General features: G+C 41.4%; 2 protein-coding genes across 4 annotated transcripts; both read right to left on the reverse strand.

Moving 5' to 3' along the window:
• Window positions 1-1,768: 1,768 nt before the first annotated feature.
• Window positions 1,769-2,960, reverse strand: LOC116249958 (VQ motif-containing protein 4-like). Its single transcript, XM_031623277.2, has one exon. The coding sequence runs from the start codon at window positions 2,771-2,773 to the stop codon at window positions 2,030-2,032; it is 744 nt and encodes a 247-aa protein (XP_031479137.1). The 5' UTR covers window positions 2,774-2,960; the 3' UTR covers window positions 1,769-2,029.
• Window positions 2,961-12,435: 9,475 nt separating this feature from the next.
• Window positions 12,436-18,832, reverse strand: LOC116250422 (dynamin-related protein 5A). 3 transcript variants are annotated; one of them, XM_031624070.2, is made up of 11 exons: window positions 18,583-18,832; window positions 18,394-18,460; window positions 18,004-18,092; window positions 16,003-16,374; window positions 15,149-15,340; window positions 14,845-15,051; window positions 14,288-14,716; window positions 13,977-14,204; window positions 13,705-13,903; window positions 12,912-13,605; window positions 12,436-12,828 (listed from the first exon to the last, which is right to left on the reverse strand). In XM_031624070.2, the coding sequence occupies exons 4-11, from the start codon at window positions 16,360-16,362 to the stop codon at window positions 12,642-12,644; spliced, it is 2,496 nt and encodes an 831-aa protein (XP_031479930.1). In that variant the 5' UTR covers window positions 16,363-16,374; window positions 18,004-18,092; window positions 18,394-18,460; window positions 18,583-18,832; the 3' UTR covers window positions 12,436-12,641. The 3 variants fall into 3 exon arrangements, with proteins under 3 accessions (XP_031479930.1, XP_031479975.1, XP_031480058.1); XM_031624115.2 differs by having other exon boundaries at window positions 16,003-16,405; XM_031624198.2 differs by lacking the exon at window positions 18,004-18,092.
• Window positions 18,833-18,855: the final 23 nt, after the last annotated feature.

Here is an 18,855-nt window from a genome sequence, read left to right on the forward strand (position 1 = left end):
CTAGGAACATCAATTACCAGTCTGACTGAGAAGGGTAAGGGAGTTCTTTTCAGGTTTAGCAGAATCTGAATTGAAGACCCATCTCTCTCTCTCTCTCTCTCTCTCTCTCTATATATATATATATATATATATATATATATATACCGTCCTCCTTTTATGGCATAGAGTAGAACAGGGTGAATGGTTGACATGGTAGGGTGTTTGACAAAGGGGTATGTATAGAGGGTCTACATTTACTTTCTATAAAATTAATATGATCACTATAAAAAGGACAGTCTACGGCTACCATCCTAAGAACCTAATAATCTTGCCATCTCTTGTTTATGGGGATTAAATGAAGAAATAGGTGGAGAGAGAATCAAGACTGTCTCAACCATGAGATGTATATATGTATATAGTAATGAGATCTTGACAACTAACTATACAAAGAGAGAAAAAGAATGGGGATACAAAGGAATCTGTAATAAGACACTTCTTGGTTGGTTACGGTGCCTTGCTTTCAGGAGAAAAGGTAACGCATACACTGTTCCACGCATCCGTTGAGTGTGAAGTAATCGTTTCAGGAACACTAATTTCCAGTCTTGGGTTGCCGTTTCAATTTGCCGCAAGAGTCTTCCCACCTTCCCTGTAACGTTCTCCCTGATATCGTCCAATCATAATAACAATAATGGCATCTCCCGGCACCCGTCATAAAACACCATCACCATCAGTTTGAGTCTTCCTTGACGGCCATTAACATGGCGCCTAGTGTAGTGCCGTTGATAATGATCATCATCATCATCATAAATGTGATGTTTGAATTATTAAAAAAATCATTGAATGATGACAATGTGGAATCACATTTGGAGCGGACATCTGATCAACTATTCCCCGTCTGTCTGCCCACTAGGCTCAAAAATGGTGGCCTTTTCAATCTGATCGACAAGACCCGGATCCATATCCTAACATATCGATTTGAGCCTCGACAAACGACAAGATTAGGAGATCCAAAGGTCCCATCCGTCTCCGTTCAGCTTAGTGACGGAAATACCCCTCCCCAGAATGTTCGATCCTATTCGAGCAAGAGAAATAGCTATAACACAACCAAGGGTCCGATCGTCATTTTATTCGTCCCATATACTTTGTTCTTTTTGCACCAACTAATAAATGAAAGTAAAAAGGAAAAAACCAAGTGAGTTGCGAACGGGTCTTATTTGAAACAGTAACGAACCAGATCCGATCCATTACAACCCTTTTCGATAATTCGTCCCTGAAAGAAAATGCTCGCTTCTTATCATTGTTTTTTGGTCGTTATTAGACGTCTGAGGATCCAAATCAGGATCCACCCAGGCGGGCCGTTATGATAGAAGTAGCACAACCGCTAGAAGAGGTTTTGGATATTGGAATCGAACCGTCTGACACAGGTTCAATTGGGTCCGAACCCGAACGGAAGAGGACGAAATCCGACCCGCGCCACCGCATGCATTTAGGGAGGGAGACGACCGTCAATTCGTGGAAAAAACCCTAGCCAAGTGCTAGAGGGAATCTACGCATGGGAAATGACTATTTTATCCTCGACAGACATTTTTTCACAGCAAGGTCCGACTCCCCGCCACGGACTAACGAGAAGAGATAAGAAGCCGCTTAACAGTAATTAAGCGGATACCTAATCGTGATTAAAGGAAGGAGGAGAAGGAGGCGGCGGCACAGCAATGTGAGACTTTACATATAATTAAGTAAATTGATTAATTAAATGAAAATCACGAAAGGAAGAAGAAGAAGCAGAAGAAGAGTGGAAGAAGGTTTAGATTATGATGAGAAAAATCGAAGAAAATTTCGACCTCTCGATCAACACCACCATAATATCTCATAATTCAAATCACAGAAATGGAAAATCAAGAGAAAAGAGAAAAAGAGGGAAAAGGGGAGGAAAGAAAGTGGAGACGGAGGAGAAAGAGAAGAATTTGTACAATTGAATCAAAAGCATCGCCTTCTTCCGATCGATCGATCAGCGGATACACAGACGCGTGGCGGTCCGACAGCTTTCTCCTCACGACGGCGGCGGCGATGAAACCCGCGGCGATGTGACGGGGAAGAGCGGGAGCAGCCGCGGAGGCTCCGTGGATTCGCCCCCACGCGGCGTCGATGGGTGTAAGTAAAAGCCCTTTGCCGCGATCGCCTTCTCCTCAGCGGCGGCCGCGGCGGCAGCGGCAGCGAAAGGGTCGGAGATGAGCGGGGTGACGGGGCTGAGGGAGAGCGCCGTAAGATCGAGGAGGGTGCTCGGCGAAAGCGGCACGGGGGAGGCAGCCGGGGACGACAGCGGGGAGGAGAAGCCGACGGTGGCTCCAAGAGGGAAGCTAGGGTCGGAGAGCTTGAGCTTGCGGAGGGTCTTCTGGCGCCGCTCGTAGAGCCTGAAGGAGGAGGTCTTCTTGAAGCTCGGAAGGTGGCCCCGGGGAGGCTGATCGGTGGAGGAGGGGGAGGAGGAGGGGGAGGCGGAGGAAGTCTGCTTGCGAGCGGCGGCGGCAGCGGCTGCCGTTTCGGGGAGGCCGGTGAGCATCTGGACGACGTGCTTGAAGGAGGAGGGGTCGGCCTGGATGAAGGTGGTGGGAGGAGGTGTCTCCTGGAGGATGAGCGAAGGCTTGGGCGGGATCTTGGGGATGGACGGTAATGACGGTGGCGGAGTCGGGTTGCTGTTTGTGCTGCTGTTGCTGCTGGAGCTAGTCGGGGAGAGTGGCAGCGCCGATGCTGGTGGTGGTGGTGGCGCCGCCGATAGGGAGGACTTTAGGGTCTCCATTTCCAGCAGAATAATTGGAGGAGAGAGACTTCTTCTTAGGGTTTTTCAAGAGCAGAGAGGAAGCAGCGAAGAAGAAGAGATTTTGCGATTTGGGGAGGAAAGAAAGTGGGGAAGAGAGGAAGAAGGCTTCCCTCTCTCTCGGTCTCTCTCACTTTCTTTCTCTCTCATTGATTATGTATCAATGGGCAGTTGAATTTCCTTTTTCTTTTTCCACCCTTTTTTCTATTCTTCAAGATCTTCATTGACGCTGAACGCAATTACCAAAACATCCCTCCCAGGGTCTGAGCTTTCCAGATAGACCACATGCGGCTTGACGTGTTTGGTTCCGGTTAGGTCGGTTCGGTTTAGGTCAGGTCGGTCCAGTCCGTTTCAGTGGTTTTCAGTAGAGCTTAAACTTCAAACAGAACACAATCTTTTAAAAGATATGTGAGCCACAAATATTCTGATAATCCCATAACATAAAAGATTTAGAGAGAAAAAATTCGGTATAAAAATTTCTCTTTTCTGCCAAATCTGATCGGTGTTCAAATCCGATTGCTTTAAAACTTGGAATCCACTTTTGGATTTTCTACATCAGAACTCAAATCCAATTATTTGAATCCGAATTGAAATCCAATTACTAAGTAAGTGTAGATAACTACATCTAGAATGAATTCAGTTTGTTTGTCTGGTACGATGGAGCAATGTTCAGCAACTCCTTTTGCAAAAAAAGGAAAAAATTTAATTCGTTTATGTTTGCAAGATCTTTTGCAACCAATGCCGCGAGAGGTCCTGGTGAAGGGGAAAAAGGGAAAAACAGCGTCCAATACAGATTCGACCATTTTTGTCCAAGAACAATTTGTTCTGAACCAAAAAAAAAAAAAAAAAAAGAACCGGTAAAGGCAAGCGATTGCCCTATCATGACAAGTTACTTTTGTAGTTTTGTTTGTACATTTGTCCGAACAAGGATCACCATTGTCCGAACAGATTTAATATCTTGTTTGCATACCCCACATGCACACCTAACTCAAGAACCTACATGTTTTTTTCATAACTCAATTATTTTGAATTAAAAAAACTACATACTTGCGATATTTAATAAATAAGAAACCGTCCCAAAGTTCAGCATAGTAAAAGGTGAGAACACAATACTCAAATTGAAGGGTGCATCGTACTTCATTCAAGTCCTGATGCATGCAAGCAAGACAGTCTTGAAGGTAGAAAAAATGAAAAACATTTGTACCTTTTTTTGAACTGTAAAATGACAACTTCTTGCTCACCTGAACCCTCGTGGAAACAGTGGTAAAATTCCTAGAGCTTGTTTGATAGCACCAGAACTCAAATGGAACAATGAGAAATGGTGTGTTAGGATTCACCTTGCTCGACTCAAACACGGACCGCGGTGTTCTCATACACGTTCGAAGAAGAAGGAGGCTTGATTAAAAAAAAGAAAAGAAAAAATCATGTTCAAAAAAGAGAACCAATTTATAACTGCTATGTTAGGTTTCCGGAGACATCACAAATTTCATTGCCCACTTTCCCTTGTGGAACTCCGGCAGTTTCACGCACTTGAATCTAGCTCTCATGCATTTTAGCGGTTTCGAATCCGACCTATTTATATTCCAAACTCCAGTTTCTAATCCGGGTCCCTTTTGTGACCCTGAAAGGAAAAAGTTAATGCAAACGGAGCCCATTTCATAGGACCTAGTCTCCCACTTGGTCCCATCTTCTTACACATTTTGCTTCATTTCCACTTTATGTTAAAAATAACCACATGGTGAGACCATGTCTGATTATGTATTGTTATTAAAAGATTTAACTTCAGGCCATTTTCTTAAACATAATAGAACTTTCTATTTTTTTTTTATATACATCGAATAAAGAAACCAAACATTTGCTAAGTTAAATTAAAGTCATTTGAGAATCAACAATGTGCTCAAGTTTTTTCTTTTGTCTTTTGGGTTTATGGGTTACTTCGAGGCCTGAATGAGTGAAAACATAACATCTAAGTGTCGTGTATTAGCGTTTATAATATAAAGAAATAGCGCTCACGAGAATTACATGCAAGAGCGACCGCGGATCGGTCAGTCCAACCAGCTACACATGGCGAAATAAATTAAAAATATCAGAATGGACCAATTGGGTTATTCGGTCATTTCGTCATTGGGCTGGAGGGTAATCTGGGAAACTGTTTTTTCTTCTTAATTACCAAAAATGTACTTGGGGCTCGGAGGCAGGCAGCAGATAGGTAGGAAAGGAAAGACGTTTGACTTTTGACTTTGGAAAGGGGTGGGTCCCGTCGGGGCGGGAGGCTCTATCATTTCCGTCCTTGAAAGCAATTCTGATTGGTGGATGAGGGTACTTTCGTCTTCACAACAAATGGAAAAAGAAAAAGACGAAGAAAAGGGTTGGCAAAAAGAAACATGTTGACTCCTTTGTTCCCTTTCCCCTGCACTGCAAGTGCATGTCCCTGTCTCGCCTCATTTGGTTCAGTTGACCAAGATTTTTCCGGGTTCCCACCAACTTCCCAAAATCACCAAACTGCCATTATTTATTTATTTTTTATTTTTTTGTCCAAATAAATTTATTATTATTATTTTTTAAAAAAAAGAGAAAAATAACAAGACCTTCATAACAGTTCATCGATTTCTTGGAATGTTAAGATAAAGGATTCAAACACGAACAAATCTAAAGTTTCTCATACCTTATAAGTTCAAAGAGATCTTGTACAATCAAATGGTGCCTGGATAGGTGTATACATATAACATCTTTCATGTATTTTCTTGTAATTTTCTTTTATGTTTTCTACTTTTTGAAAAAAAAAAAAAAAAAAACTGATGCTGAGATTTTCTTCTCCAGTCTCGATGACAGATACGGATGTTGAATTTTGCGACACACACTAAGACTGAAAAAGAAGGGTCGCTCAATAGCAAACACTGGATTTAAGGAGGGGGGTTGGGAGGTCCTATCCACCTTATCTTTTCCTTTGACTGAAGGAATGCAGTGTGGACCTTTTGCTCTCTCTCACCATCACATTATTCACATCTTTTAACTTAAACACAAGTTTGTATCACTTGGTATTGCTTTTGAAGAATGATTCTTTATATCATAATCTAAACTTAAGCACTTCTTTGCCTGGTCACAAGCTTAATCAAGGAGAGTAAGATAGGCTTAAGTGCTTCTACTTTTCAAAGTTTATTCCAAAACATGATTCATAATATTGTATATGCCAAAGAAATGTAAGTTTTCTCTATAAAAGATCTTGTGAACTGTGATGTTATTGCATTTGAAGGAGGTCAAAGGCCATCGCTTTCATGTCTTCAAGACATGGCTTGACCAAGGAGGGGGGTTGGGTTGGGTCATCAATGTTGTTGGGTTGGCTAGCTGGGTCTGTGTGTTGGCCCTTTTGGGAGAGGGAAGCCCAAGGCAGTGGCTTCAAAGATGGGGCAGTGTGGGCTGGTTGGTGGTTGTTGATGCTGACAGATGCGAGCAGACAAAGACCGAAATTCGCACACGCACCCAGCCCCACCACACATACGAAAAGATATCCTGACCCATCCCTCTTGACCAGGAACAACAACTGGGTCCACCATGGTCCGCATGTCGCACGACTGCGGCCAGCTAACCTTAACTTTGGCCTTGCACTATAGCAACCTAGGATATTGGGATAAGCGGGTGAAACCACACCAACCTGGCTTGAGGTCGGCTTATTCGATCGGGACTGGCTCGCAGGGTCAACCAGTTGGCGGGCTCGTTTCGAGTCAAGCACAGGCACACCACGGGAGCCAAAGCCCTGCACTCAACAAGGGCCTCAAGGCTCAAACTAGAGGCCCTCTTTGGCCACAAACCGCTCTTGTTGTTTATGAAATTAGTGGGTAGCTCTCAAAACAAACAATGCTTCCAGAATTTGTGTTTGTGTTGGCTGCAAGCAGAAGCTTAAAAGGTGGCAACACTTTCTTAGTTACTTCCCTAGCTGGTCTCAGATCCAAATCTCTCAAACACAGGGTCTCTAGCTGGGCCTCCCTCTTTATTGGGCCAGCGGGTTTTCGTGTTTCGATCGGTCATTATGGAGAATGTGCCATGTGCCGCCCACCAAAAAAAAATACCCATCCAATTTTGGGGCCCATGAGAGATTTAATCGTCAGATCTCAGATCCAAGCATTCTTACACAAGTATAGATCTCATTTGTGATTAATAAAGGTAGGGGAGCTGTTACTGCAAGGTTTCTTACATAAAGAGTATCAAAGTAATCTCTACACCTTATTTTACCTGAAAACAGGATCTATAAGCCTACAAGACCCTCATTATTATTGCAGACAATTGCTCACAAAGTCGATCAATCAAAATACCATGCTACAAGAGAAAGAGAGTTTCACACTAGGAGCTTGAGTTGATGAAGAATCCATAAAGTTAGCACAGTTTTTGAGTTCCTTGACCAATACTATAGTCCGCGGGCGAAGTTTTTTTTTTTTTTTTTGGATTTTCGCTTGTCGGAAACCGGCCGCTCCTATGTGGGAAGTGATTTGTTTTGGTATCAAGTAAAAATTGTGAATGACCTAATCAAAGAAAACAAGCAGCATGAAGGGAGAGAGTGATTGGAAAAGGTGCAGTAAGTAAGAAGACCTGCAACTTGACCCTTCTTGAAGGCACAAAGCCTTTGAAAATGCAGTGTGTGGAGATGAAGGGCAGGGGGACCATGCCTTCATTTTTTTCTTTCTTTTGGCCAGAGAGTGTGGAAAGAAAAGGCTTCTTCATTTTGATGTTGCCACAAACATGGCCTTTAGGAAATCTTTGGGGATTGACAACTTGGCAATTTGAATGATTGAGTGTGGGGGGTGGGCCCCATGAGGTGTTCTTTTCCTTTCCCTTCCCTGCACTCTTGTTTTGAAAGGAAAAAAAAAAAAAAAAGATTCAATGCCACAACACAGGACATGTGGGAGGGTGTGGTGCTGGTGGGGGCCCCCCCTCCCTCCCTTCATTCCTTCCTTCCTGCTTCTTTAGTGGTCCCTTTCTATGGATTTCACCAGCCCCCTTAAGTTCCACCAATTCAATCAATGCCCTGAGCTGAATATGACCTGACCTAAAAGATCCTTGCTGCCTGAGAAATGCATTCTTAGGAAGTGGTGCCAGGTTTCCAGGATAGATATCTCCTCGGAAATTCGTTCCCATGCGGCGAATTTCCGGGGTTTTGTGTTGAGGGGATATATGGTCTCATGAGTATCACTCTTTGTACAGCGCGAAGTTGTTAGTGTCTCTTGGTGATTCAGCAAAAAAACAATATGTTTTTGGAACACGTACTTCCCTCTCAACACATATTGTAATAACGTAATGTTCATGTATTAGAAAACATGATATGATGATGTTCAGTGTTTTTAATTGGTAGTCATGTTATGTTTCTTACAACAAGAACATGCTACTGGTCTCTGCATTTTAAGAACGTAATCTCTTCTTATGAAACACCCAGTTATGAATGGCGCGCAACAATAATGTTGAGCAGATAAAGTCGCTGTGTGCTTAAGAATTAGAACAAGGGGCAAGCAAAAGTTTAGGGCGTATTTGGATGACACCATCATAAAAAAAAAGCTATTTTGAAGAAGTTGGTTTAGTAGAAAGATGGTCTTTTAATCAATTTTTTTTTTAAAATGGGTTTGTGTGTTTGAATGACACACCTAAAGTTTTTCTGGAGGACCAAATTATTTTATCCCCTTTTTGGGTTGGGTGAGCAGAAGAAGAAGTATTTTATCCTACCATTTAGAGAAGAACCGAAGCTCCCACATGACCCATCGTTTGTATGAGTTATAGGGTCTGATTTTAGTGTCATACGAACATTCTAAAAAACCTGTTTTTTGCAGTGTCATTCAAACACTACCTAAGTTTTGGAGAGAAGTAAGTCATTGGTAAATGAAAGGCAATTTGGTCTCCTGAATTACAAAACTTTGAGGGCTTGGCAGGGAGGTATGGAGAACAAAAGGGCAGGAATCTATCATAAGAGGTGGGCGTCCTTTTACCGTAAAAATGAAGCAAGGAAATGACTTTCTTGGTAGCCAATCGAGTGACATTGGAGTGTTCTACTTCAACTGCAACCACAACAGGACATGACAAACATGTACCTCTAAAGCTGGTAATTTTCAGCACCTCTAATAATTTTTTATATGGTTAGATCTTGCCTTTCTAGTTCAATAAAGCTAATTTCTTAAGGGTCATAGTGCAACTGATTGGACCAGTGACTCGCCAAACTGCAGCAGGAGAATGGTCTTGGGGGTTTTATGTTTTTTATCTCCCGAAAAAAACTAAGCTTGTCAATCGGGATTAGTTTTTCCCAAGTATAACACAAACACGAAAGACCTAGTAGTTTATGTTGCTCATTATTCTAATTAGGCCCCTTCTAATCTACACAAGAGAAACCATGTAGAACGAAATTAGTCCCGTTAACATTAGACTAGACACGTATATTCTATAGCTTAGTGGAAGTCAATTCATGTATAAGGTATAGTAATTATATATTTCTAGCATCGTTATGTTAAATATAAGCTTTGCGACATCGTTTTTAGATGTGACCTCTTTGAACTTTAGTTTTTTTCATGATAAGTTGAAATGGGCTAATTTTGGCATTTTCATATTTGCATAAAGATTATTAAAAGATCCAGAATATTGTGTTTTTAGTTGAGATGAACTAACATGTGAAACCACACACACTCCATTCCCCGTCTTTAAGACATAGGTTGAACACTGGGTTCAGGTCGGTTTACAATCTGGTTTTATGGTTTGGGAAGCATAGGCTGGGATTCGAACTGTAGACGGCCTACTTATGCACCAGCAGCCCGCCGTTTTTGCTATTGAAACTAATAATAATTTAATGAAAACTTCGGTAACTTGCGATAAAAGAATATTCAATAATTCATTCAGTTTTTTATTCTTGACTGCAGAGCATTAAAGCGAATTAACCTGAATGCTGATAATTAGCAAAACGATAAGAGATTAACAAGTGGCTTGCATTGAATATTTATCGTCACATATGACGTGACAATAAACCTGACGTAGGAAAAAAAAAAAAAAATTGAGTGGTGAAGGATAAATAATGGCAACTCTTAAAGACAAAATCACTGGTTAAAACAAAAGCACCTTTATTAACTCGGGCTGCCCATTATTTAGCATCAAGCAAATGTCGAGAAAATTTCGGTTTACTTCACATTATTTTCTGAGGAAGGTGAGCCCCGACACTAAGCTTTACAAGACAAAATGATGCTGTTTTTGAGAAAAATTTTCGGGTGATTCAATATCTACAGGCACCAACAATCACATGTATGGTTCTCATTCCCCAACTGTTTAGAGTTTCATCAATCTCTTGGCATTAGTTTTTTTTTAGTAAAGGACATGCTTACGTTACGATATTTTACCTAATACACGGCCTAAGATTCTCTGTTTCCTAAAGTTTTTTACGTAGTGTGTGTGTGTGTGTGTGTGTATGGACATGTATACATACAGGAATTAGTTCGATGATGCTTACTATAGAACTGACTTTTAGGCGCATTATGTCACAAAAAGATGGCAAACCTAACAATAATTCCACATAAAAATGCAACTAGAAGCAGGCAAATATCTGAGCATTAATGTATAATGAGATAGCGACTCGTTATCCCTTTCTTCCTTGGATCTGCTGCTTGTTGATCAACAGACTTTTGCCTTTTAGCAATCACCAGCTTCACGAGTTCTCCAAAGTGCATACACTTCACATGCACCATGTTACTTGAATTCCACCATGAAACATGACATCAATAATTTCAAGGAAAGTGTTCGACATTCTGGTTTTTGGCTCGATCTCCTCCTGCCATTATTTTTTCTTGGGTCCACGCCAACCTGCATACTTGATGATCTTGCTAATCACTTCACCGTTGCCTGAATAAAATTTTGGAAAACAACGCTCACCCGCTCCGATCAAGGGCTTGCTTTCCTGTTCCTGGATAAGCAACTCAGGGCTTATGCCAATCGACCTCTGAACTGTGGGCGTTGAACCCACAACCTTCTTCAAGTTGGCAGCCTCTCAAGTTCATCCCTCCCGCCGATGGATGGAGAGCGTTCTCGCTGTTCTGTAAAAAGATTAAAAAACAATGAAAACCAAAGTGATCAAGTTTGTGATCTAAAAAATCACCACGAAGACTCTCTAGATTTCGTCAATGCTAGTGATTTTTAACCCAGCAATTATCGATTTTGTGGGGTCTGTTTGACGTCAAAAGATAGTGGGGAAGTGTCCTGATCTGTTGTTAGACAAGGTTCCTGTGTCTCATCAGCTGGGGCGCACCCTGTTGGGCCAAAGCATGACCCTCTCAGGCCCCATATCATATATGCCAGCATGTTACCTTGTTCATGCACGTGAACAAGATCCAAAGTGAATTCTCTGTCTTCATATGATCAAAGAGGTATGGATATGGCTAGGCATGACTGCAATTCCACTAATGTAATGAATATCCCCATCAAGCAGGTGGTGCATTTTCTTTTCCTCTAATTTTCATCCCTTAAGCGGCTGTCTCATGAATTTGCCCCCAAAAAAATAGCAGATTCATAAACCTTATAACATCCTGTTCCGTGAATTTGCCACATTTTTTGGATAGATTCATTGGACAATAACAGTGTCTTACTGCTGCAAAGTGGCCCCTTAGCAGACGTTCCCCAAGTTGTAAGATCAGAGACGCACCTGGGGCAAAAAAGGTTGCATCTTCAGTGTCGAGCTCTTGACGTTCTTCACCTGGAGGGTCTTAAATACAACACCAATATGTGGACGAAGCTCTTATTGCAGAGAAATTATTTCCTTCATTTTCTTTCATCTCTTACATCAAATAATCTTCAAGGTTAGGACACGCAGGTGCCAATAACTAAGACCAAGTAAGCAGTTCAGCACCATTTAATCGATTTAGCTACTACCCATTTGGGCTGGTTCTGTTTCAAATGGGGAATTCTATTTTCTCAAGCGAAAGGATGTCGTAATTCGCAAGGCACGCTGTAGTGATATGAAGTGCTCCGGGACAATCTACCATCTTGTATGAGAAATTGGTTTTGGTTAAGTAATTATTCATATCGATGGGTTCCGGAAGTTGGCCGGCAAAGATGTTTATGATCATGAGAAACCGTTGGTCACAGACGACACAAATGACCGTTTTCCATTTCAATATCGTAAAGATCGGTTTTCGTCTCATATCGGGTATTCAAAGTACCATATCAGCCCATACACATCCCACCTGTACCAGTTCATATCAGGCATTTTTAGAATATGAAAAACTATTATTATTATTATTCTTTTCTAAAATATTGGAGCGGAATTAGCCAATATGGCTTCGATTGGCACCAAGAACCATGTATAACCAATTTGTATCACGATATGAACCGATGTTGATAACATTAGCCCATGCATGATTTTCTAGATTTCATTCTTGTGTTGGCAATTGCCAACCAGATGATCAGGCATCTATTTCTTTTAAAGATCAGGGTCCACCATTCACGGAGGTTTTGTTGAGCATGAATGGCCGCTAATCACATGCTGCGATTGTTCATGAAAGATGTTGCCAACCAGATGATCAGACTTCTATCTAAGCCCTTCTCTTTAAATCCTTGGTTGGAAGTCAAGTAGATTAACACCAATGGGCGTGTCCATGGACAAAGCACACGTCATAAAATTCTGATAGCTTAAGTTCAGAAGGAAGATGCTGGTTGGCTTTTACTTCCAAAACCCTCCACGAAGGCTATGTCAGTGTCACATACATATATTATGTCAGAGAGAACTCCGGCAACAAGAATAGTGGTACATATACATTCACTAGCAGTGAACACCTCGGTGAATGACAAGGAAGAACACAAGCCCGATGAAGCAAGAAAAGTTTTTCCCTTTGTAGGTCAGTCAAAGCGCTCGAGCGACATTCTTGAACTCAGTTAAGCAGGATTGCAGTATCTTCTGCCTCTTCTGCAGCGACTCCCTCTCGTTGCGGAGCACGTCAACAGCTCCGGGAGCCACAAACATGTCCATGAACCTCTCATCGTTCACAGCAAACAGATCCAAACCCAAAGCCACCATCAACCTGTCTCGGCTGCCCAACACAAAAGCACAAGAAATAAGAGAAAGGGTAGAAATGTTGTACAAGAAATAAAAGCTGAAGATTCCAAAGCTCACCATGGACTTAGGAATCCAGAATTCAGAGTTGACGGCAGGCTTCGCTCAATAAGGACTTCTCTGATTCTGGCAAAATGCTGAGAAGCAGCGCTGCAGACTTCAGAGTATGCTGAACCTGTTCTTGAAGCGTGGTCGTTTGCACCACCAAACAGGTTCCCGTTTCGTTGGTGAAGATCCAAAGAGGTGGTGTTGCTTGGCATAATCCGCATGTGCCGTTTCCTCATTCCAGGATCAGCATGGTTGCCATGGTCCCTCTTCTTGCCTGCACCCACTGGCTCACCGGGTTGGTCAGGAGAAGGAGTTTCAGGAATAGTCATTTGGCTCTCTCTTAGGACTTCCTTATCTGATGATTTTCCTGGTGTATTCGTTAGAGGGGCCTTGGCTTTTGGAGGCTGATTCTCTTGATCATCCATCCCATTGTCTTGAGCAATCCTGCCTGACAGGTCGACACCAAAAAGCGTGAAAGAGGAGCTAAAGTTGCATCTGTGAATTGAAGTTGCACCAAATGCAGAAGATCCAAATGAATCGCTATCATAGTAGCAGATTTGAGAGTATGGGCTCGTGACTGAATCAAGGTGGTGACGAACTAGATGTTTGCATTGCTTTGCTAAGTCATGAATGAACTGATTGTATGAATGCCGAAGCGCCGCATGAAAACCAACATACCCGTCCATGCTTCCCTTCCATCTTTCGTCTGCTCATTTGAGAAATCAAATGACCTTCGTCAGGAAAAAATGAAACCAGTCCAATCAACCATGAAGATAAACTTGTGAATGAAAGTTATAAACTATACCATCTAAAGATTCATTGTTCTTGTTACGTTCAGCAGCAAGGTCGAAAAGGTTCCTCAATACATAAGCAAGCCGGTCGCATGCAGTGTCCAAGAGAGGAGCCAACCATGACCGAGCTGCTGCACGAGCTATCTCTACTGCTGCACCTGCAGCTCCCCCACCCCCACCTCTACCAGCATGGGCAAGTAAAATATTAGCAACCTGTAGCACAAAGAGCATTAGAAGTTATTACACATTTCCCACAGATTATGAATGTTTCTAACGGAAAACTTACCTTCTCCCTTGACACTGTCGGGCATTCTATAGAATGGGTAGCACATCTAAACTCATGCATTACCCTCTGGAATGCAGCTCCACCATAAAGTTTGAGAAGAGAATTAGGTGGCTTTACTTCTTCAACAACTCCAGGCCAACTTCCAAAGCCACTTTCAAGCCGTTCTTCATCAGTTGTTTTTCCCCATTCCTCTGGCGTAGGGTCAGCTGCTCCATCGATCAATGCCCACTGTGTTAAGCAAAGAAATGCCCAAAAGTAAGAAATTTGCTGGTTAAAGCTTTTGCCAACAACGATAAATAGAAAATACGTACCACATGTCTACTGATAGAAGCAGCATGTAACATTGCCAATCTTCGGAGAGAAGCAACATTAGAAGTAGCCTGCAGCTTGGTATCAGTTCGAGCTAGCTCAACTGCAACTTCAGCACAACGTTGTTCTAGTAAGGCAAGAGTTGCAGGAGCAGCCTCCTTGTATCTCCGCTGAAGCTCCAACTCCAAGTAATCTCTTAGGCATCCAAAACCAATGAAAGATGCATACTTCTCCTCGTCAAATCCTCCCTTAACATTTTCTCGAAGATGATGAATAATGTCTGAGTCAACTTGGGAGATCTGCCTGCGAAATTCTTCATTCGAAGTAACACCTCTGTCTTTTGGAAGTGCTACAAAGAAGGGTCGAGTACTATCACCAAGGTAACCACTTGCACTTAAATATCGATCAACCTCCCATCTATCAGTGAATTCCTGTTTGAGACCATATTGTTAGTATCAAAACTAATGCACTAAAGCCTCCATTTTTGAATTCAGCTGCTCAAAACATTCCATTATCCCTTTGATGCATGAAATGGAGATGAGTTCAAGACTCTAAATACCTTTAGTCTATTGTCAAATTTGGAAACAACGACTATTGTGCGGCGTAGAGTGGGATCAACACTTCGAAGAGCATCTAACCATAGAGAAGAACACCATTCAACACTGCTCTGTTGGAGAAACAAGAGCAGTCGATGTGGAGGAGATGCCAATTCTTTAACCATAGACAGAATCTCATCAGGGGTGTTATCTGGTTCTCCTTTCTTTGCCTTGATGAATTAACAAGATATAAGTCAAAACAAAGGAAAATGACAAGATTAAACAGAACTGACCCTTAAGCAATATCATTTCTCAAATTTAAATCACCTTAAGAACAAAACCAGGTGTATCAATAATGGTGAGGTTTGGGCAATGGGCATATTCTGCTCTCATCACGATAGGCTTCGGAGAAACTGTAGTTCTAGACTTCTTCAAATGTGAATCAGTTCTAGACTTGATAACTTCTGCGATAGCCGAAGATGAGACAATTGGACTTCCATAATCATCAGAATCCTCTTCCTGCATTCAGGGTTTCAAATTATAGACATATTTGTCCGCATCCGCAGACAACTTGGATTGTCATTAACGAATTAGAAGTTCTTGTTTTACCATGATTCATAAATTGTTACATAGGACATAACAGCAGCACTGAAAATATTATACAAGAAAAACATTGCACACATTCAATACAGGCTTAAGCAAATAGATAAGCAACGAAACTAGAGCATCGATCATAATTGCAGTGAGACATCAAATTTAGGACAAGATTTGTGCATAACTAAGCACAAGAATGAAACAAATGTTGCTCTGGAAATTGTTGATTCATAATGTATATAAGATCAATGAAGGTAAGAAGATCAAAACTGGAATATCATGAATTGTGCTTTAATTAAGAATTGTGAAGCCTAAATCTAAAAACTGAAACCCTTCTTTTCACTTAAAATAAGGCAATATGACAATAACACCTTCAAAGTAAATAACCAAAATAAATCACGAGGCATTTCATAGATAAACTTAAAAACGGAAAGATGGTGAAACTTATCATCACTTTTTCAATGCCAATAGAACCAATTTCCTTGGTATGGTTCCTATGATAACGAAAATGAAACCCTCAAACTCACACATGCATTTAACCCAAAGAGAAAGAGACCAACAACCCTAGATGTCCATGATTAACGCACCTGGAAGCGGCACCTTGGCTCCGAAGCAGACGGTTCGTGAACCATTTGGAGAATCAGAGGCCTGCGGGTTCCCATTTCCACCTCTCGAACATTGAATCTGAACCCCAGGAGCGCTTCAAGAAGGGAGCTCTTCCCATCAGATTGCCCGCCAAGGGCGACGATCTCCGGAATGGGGAGCTTCTCGCCGAACGCAACAGCAGCACCCTGCAATCGGTTGTAAGCCTCAAACCTTGTCCTGAAAGATTTTGCCGACCGCAGCTCCATAGCCTTGGCTTGGGACTCCTGGACAGGGGGCTGTTGCTTGCTGGATTTCTGGTTTGCGGTTTTTGTGGGCGTTACTAGCGGGCTGCTGATTCCCATGGCTATGGGGCACTAGTACATAGTATGTGAAAAAAATTTCAAACTAAAATATATGTTAACTTAAAAATAAAGCAAATAATCATAGTTATGAAAAAAATTTCAAACTTACACCATAATAAACGTCAAACAAGTACAGAGAACATGATCCTCAAATGTATATTTTTTCAGTAGCCAAGCATATTAGGCCATACCATAAATTAGGTTGCAATAGTAACCCATCTATGGCAGAAGCACAACCAAGTAGCTGCAAAATGAAATAAATTTTATATCTCCTAATAACACTAGTAAACTATGTTATGGTAATGGTAGATAAAAAGTTTTTGCTATATTAAGAAAAGAAAAAAGCGAGACAGATTTAGCAACAAAAATTAGCATCATGCAACTAAAGCCCAATCAAGATTGCATTTCAGAAGTGTCAAATGAACAAGCATAATATAAATTTAGAAAGCAAACTTCAAATTCTGCAAGCTTTGAAAACTTATTGCTATCAGTGTTCAAACCCATACGGCCATACAAAAGATATAGCATTAGTTTGCTAGGTCCCCGATAATGATTTTTCAGTACTGGACCAATTTCATCAGCATAGCAGACTAAGCTTACCAATCAACAATAATAGTTATAGTCAACAATCTTAGGCAATGTCCATATACAAGATTAGAGACATGACAAAAGGAAAAACAGTCATTACAATTATACAACGTAACAACAGTATAAACAAATTAGAAACCTTCATATATACAACATATACAGACACAACAACATATAATAGTATAGAATATATATAACATGACAGACTAACAGGCTAACAACACAATTGCATTTATACAACTTGCATAACTCATCTAATGTTTAGCATGTGTACATAACATTTATAACATAACTAACTGCATGTATTATATAACATAACAGCATGTATACATGAAACAGAAAAAGACTGTAAAACGGAAAACAATCATCAAGAAATCAGCTAAGGTGACTATGTTCAATTAATTCTAACAAGTGATGAAATCTAGAAAGCATTAAAGCAATAAAATTAAAATTCAAACTTTTTACGACTATCAGTAACCTCTGATGGGCTTGATTCAATCAAAACAAGGCTGGATTCCATCCAATCTGGCTACTGTTGCAATCCATATGTTGCAAATTTATATATAACCCCCTTAGCAAATTTGGGAATATGTATCTATAAACATCATACATCCATAACGAATCAATGATCTATCATATGCAGACTATGCAATGCAGCATAATAAACATTAAATACCAAACTGCAAATAGCAAAGCACTCATTCTTCCCCGCAATAAGAAAACAATACCCATCATAGGATTCCATTCCAGAGGCTACCCACAGATTGTATAACACAGCAAGAACAGGAAACTCCCTTGTTCATGGTACGAACATCAATAATGGTTCACTGGGCAACCTTCGTCTTTTAACGACAACCAACAAATTGACTAACTCAATTAGCACCGAAAATCAGAAACGTCTCACATGACAAGTGTTACAAATAAAGACAACAACAAACAGAAGGGAGAAGCAACAACCAACAGGACAAAACAACACACTGAAGTGATTTAACCAATGCTAAATAAATGTTGAAGAACGAGCAGGAGAAAGGCAATCCAGTGTTGCCTCAATACCTTCAGAAATGGAATCCCAATGAGCGCCCACAGAGAAACAACAAAAGGGGAGAGAGGACGAAGAAGGAGGAGGAGAAGAAGGGCGGTGCCTGCAATGATGTATCAATGTATCATATGCAGTAAAACAGCATAATAACAGCAAAACAGAAATGAGAAAAATGTAATCAGTCCACATTACACAATGATGTAAAAACAGCAAAAGACAAAAATGAGCACAACGAATGGACGATCAGTGACAATAAAATAAAACAGTCATTAGAAAACACCACATGATTCAACAAACAGAAGCCACACTCCTCCATCCACCCGAATGTGAACTCATTTGGAAGCCACAAAAAAGACAAATGCAATAAACCAAAAAAAAAAAAAAACGAGGGAGAAGATCGTAACTGGGAGTCAGGGACAAAGGTCACCGCGGCACCGAACGCGTAGGCGAGATCCAGGCGCTTCTTGTGTTCTTCAGCACAAAAATCAGACCAAGAGGCATGAGGCAAAAAGCGTTGAAAAAGGGGAAATAAAATGAAAACCCAACAGAAGAAGAAGCGATTCAAGAAGAAGAAGAAGAAGAAGAAGAAGCACCTGCCGCCCGTCGCCCTGCCGCCTGGCTGCTGCTGGCTGCCCGCTTCCGCCCTTCGGCCCTTGGCCCTTGCCCTTCGCCACTTCGCGGCTTCGCCCCTTCGGCCTTCCCCTTTCTGGTGAATTTGGGCGCAATCGGATTATGGGCAACACGAGCGTGAAGCTCCTTTTCACACGGGGCTTTCTTGGGACAGGCAAGACGCAAAATGGTCTCTCTCACTCAAACACTCACTTTCTCTCTCTTTCAAAGAGAGGATGGAGGAAGACGAACGGAGT

The sequence above is a fragment of the Nymphaea colorata genome, chromosome 1, assembly GCF_008831285.2.
Source record: "Nymphaea colorata isolate Beijing-Zhang1983 chromosome 1, ASM883128v2, whole genome shotgun sequence".
Taxonomy (NCBI): Eukaryota; Viridiplantae; Streptophyta; class Magnoliopsida; order Nymphaeales; family Nymphaeaceae; genus Nymphaea; species Nymphaea colorata.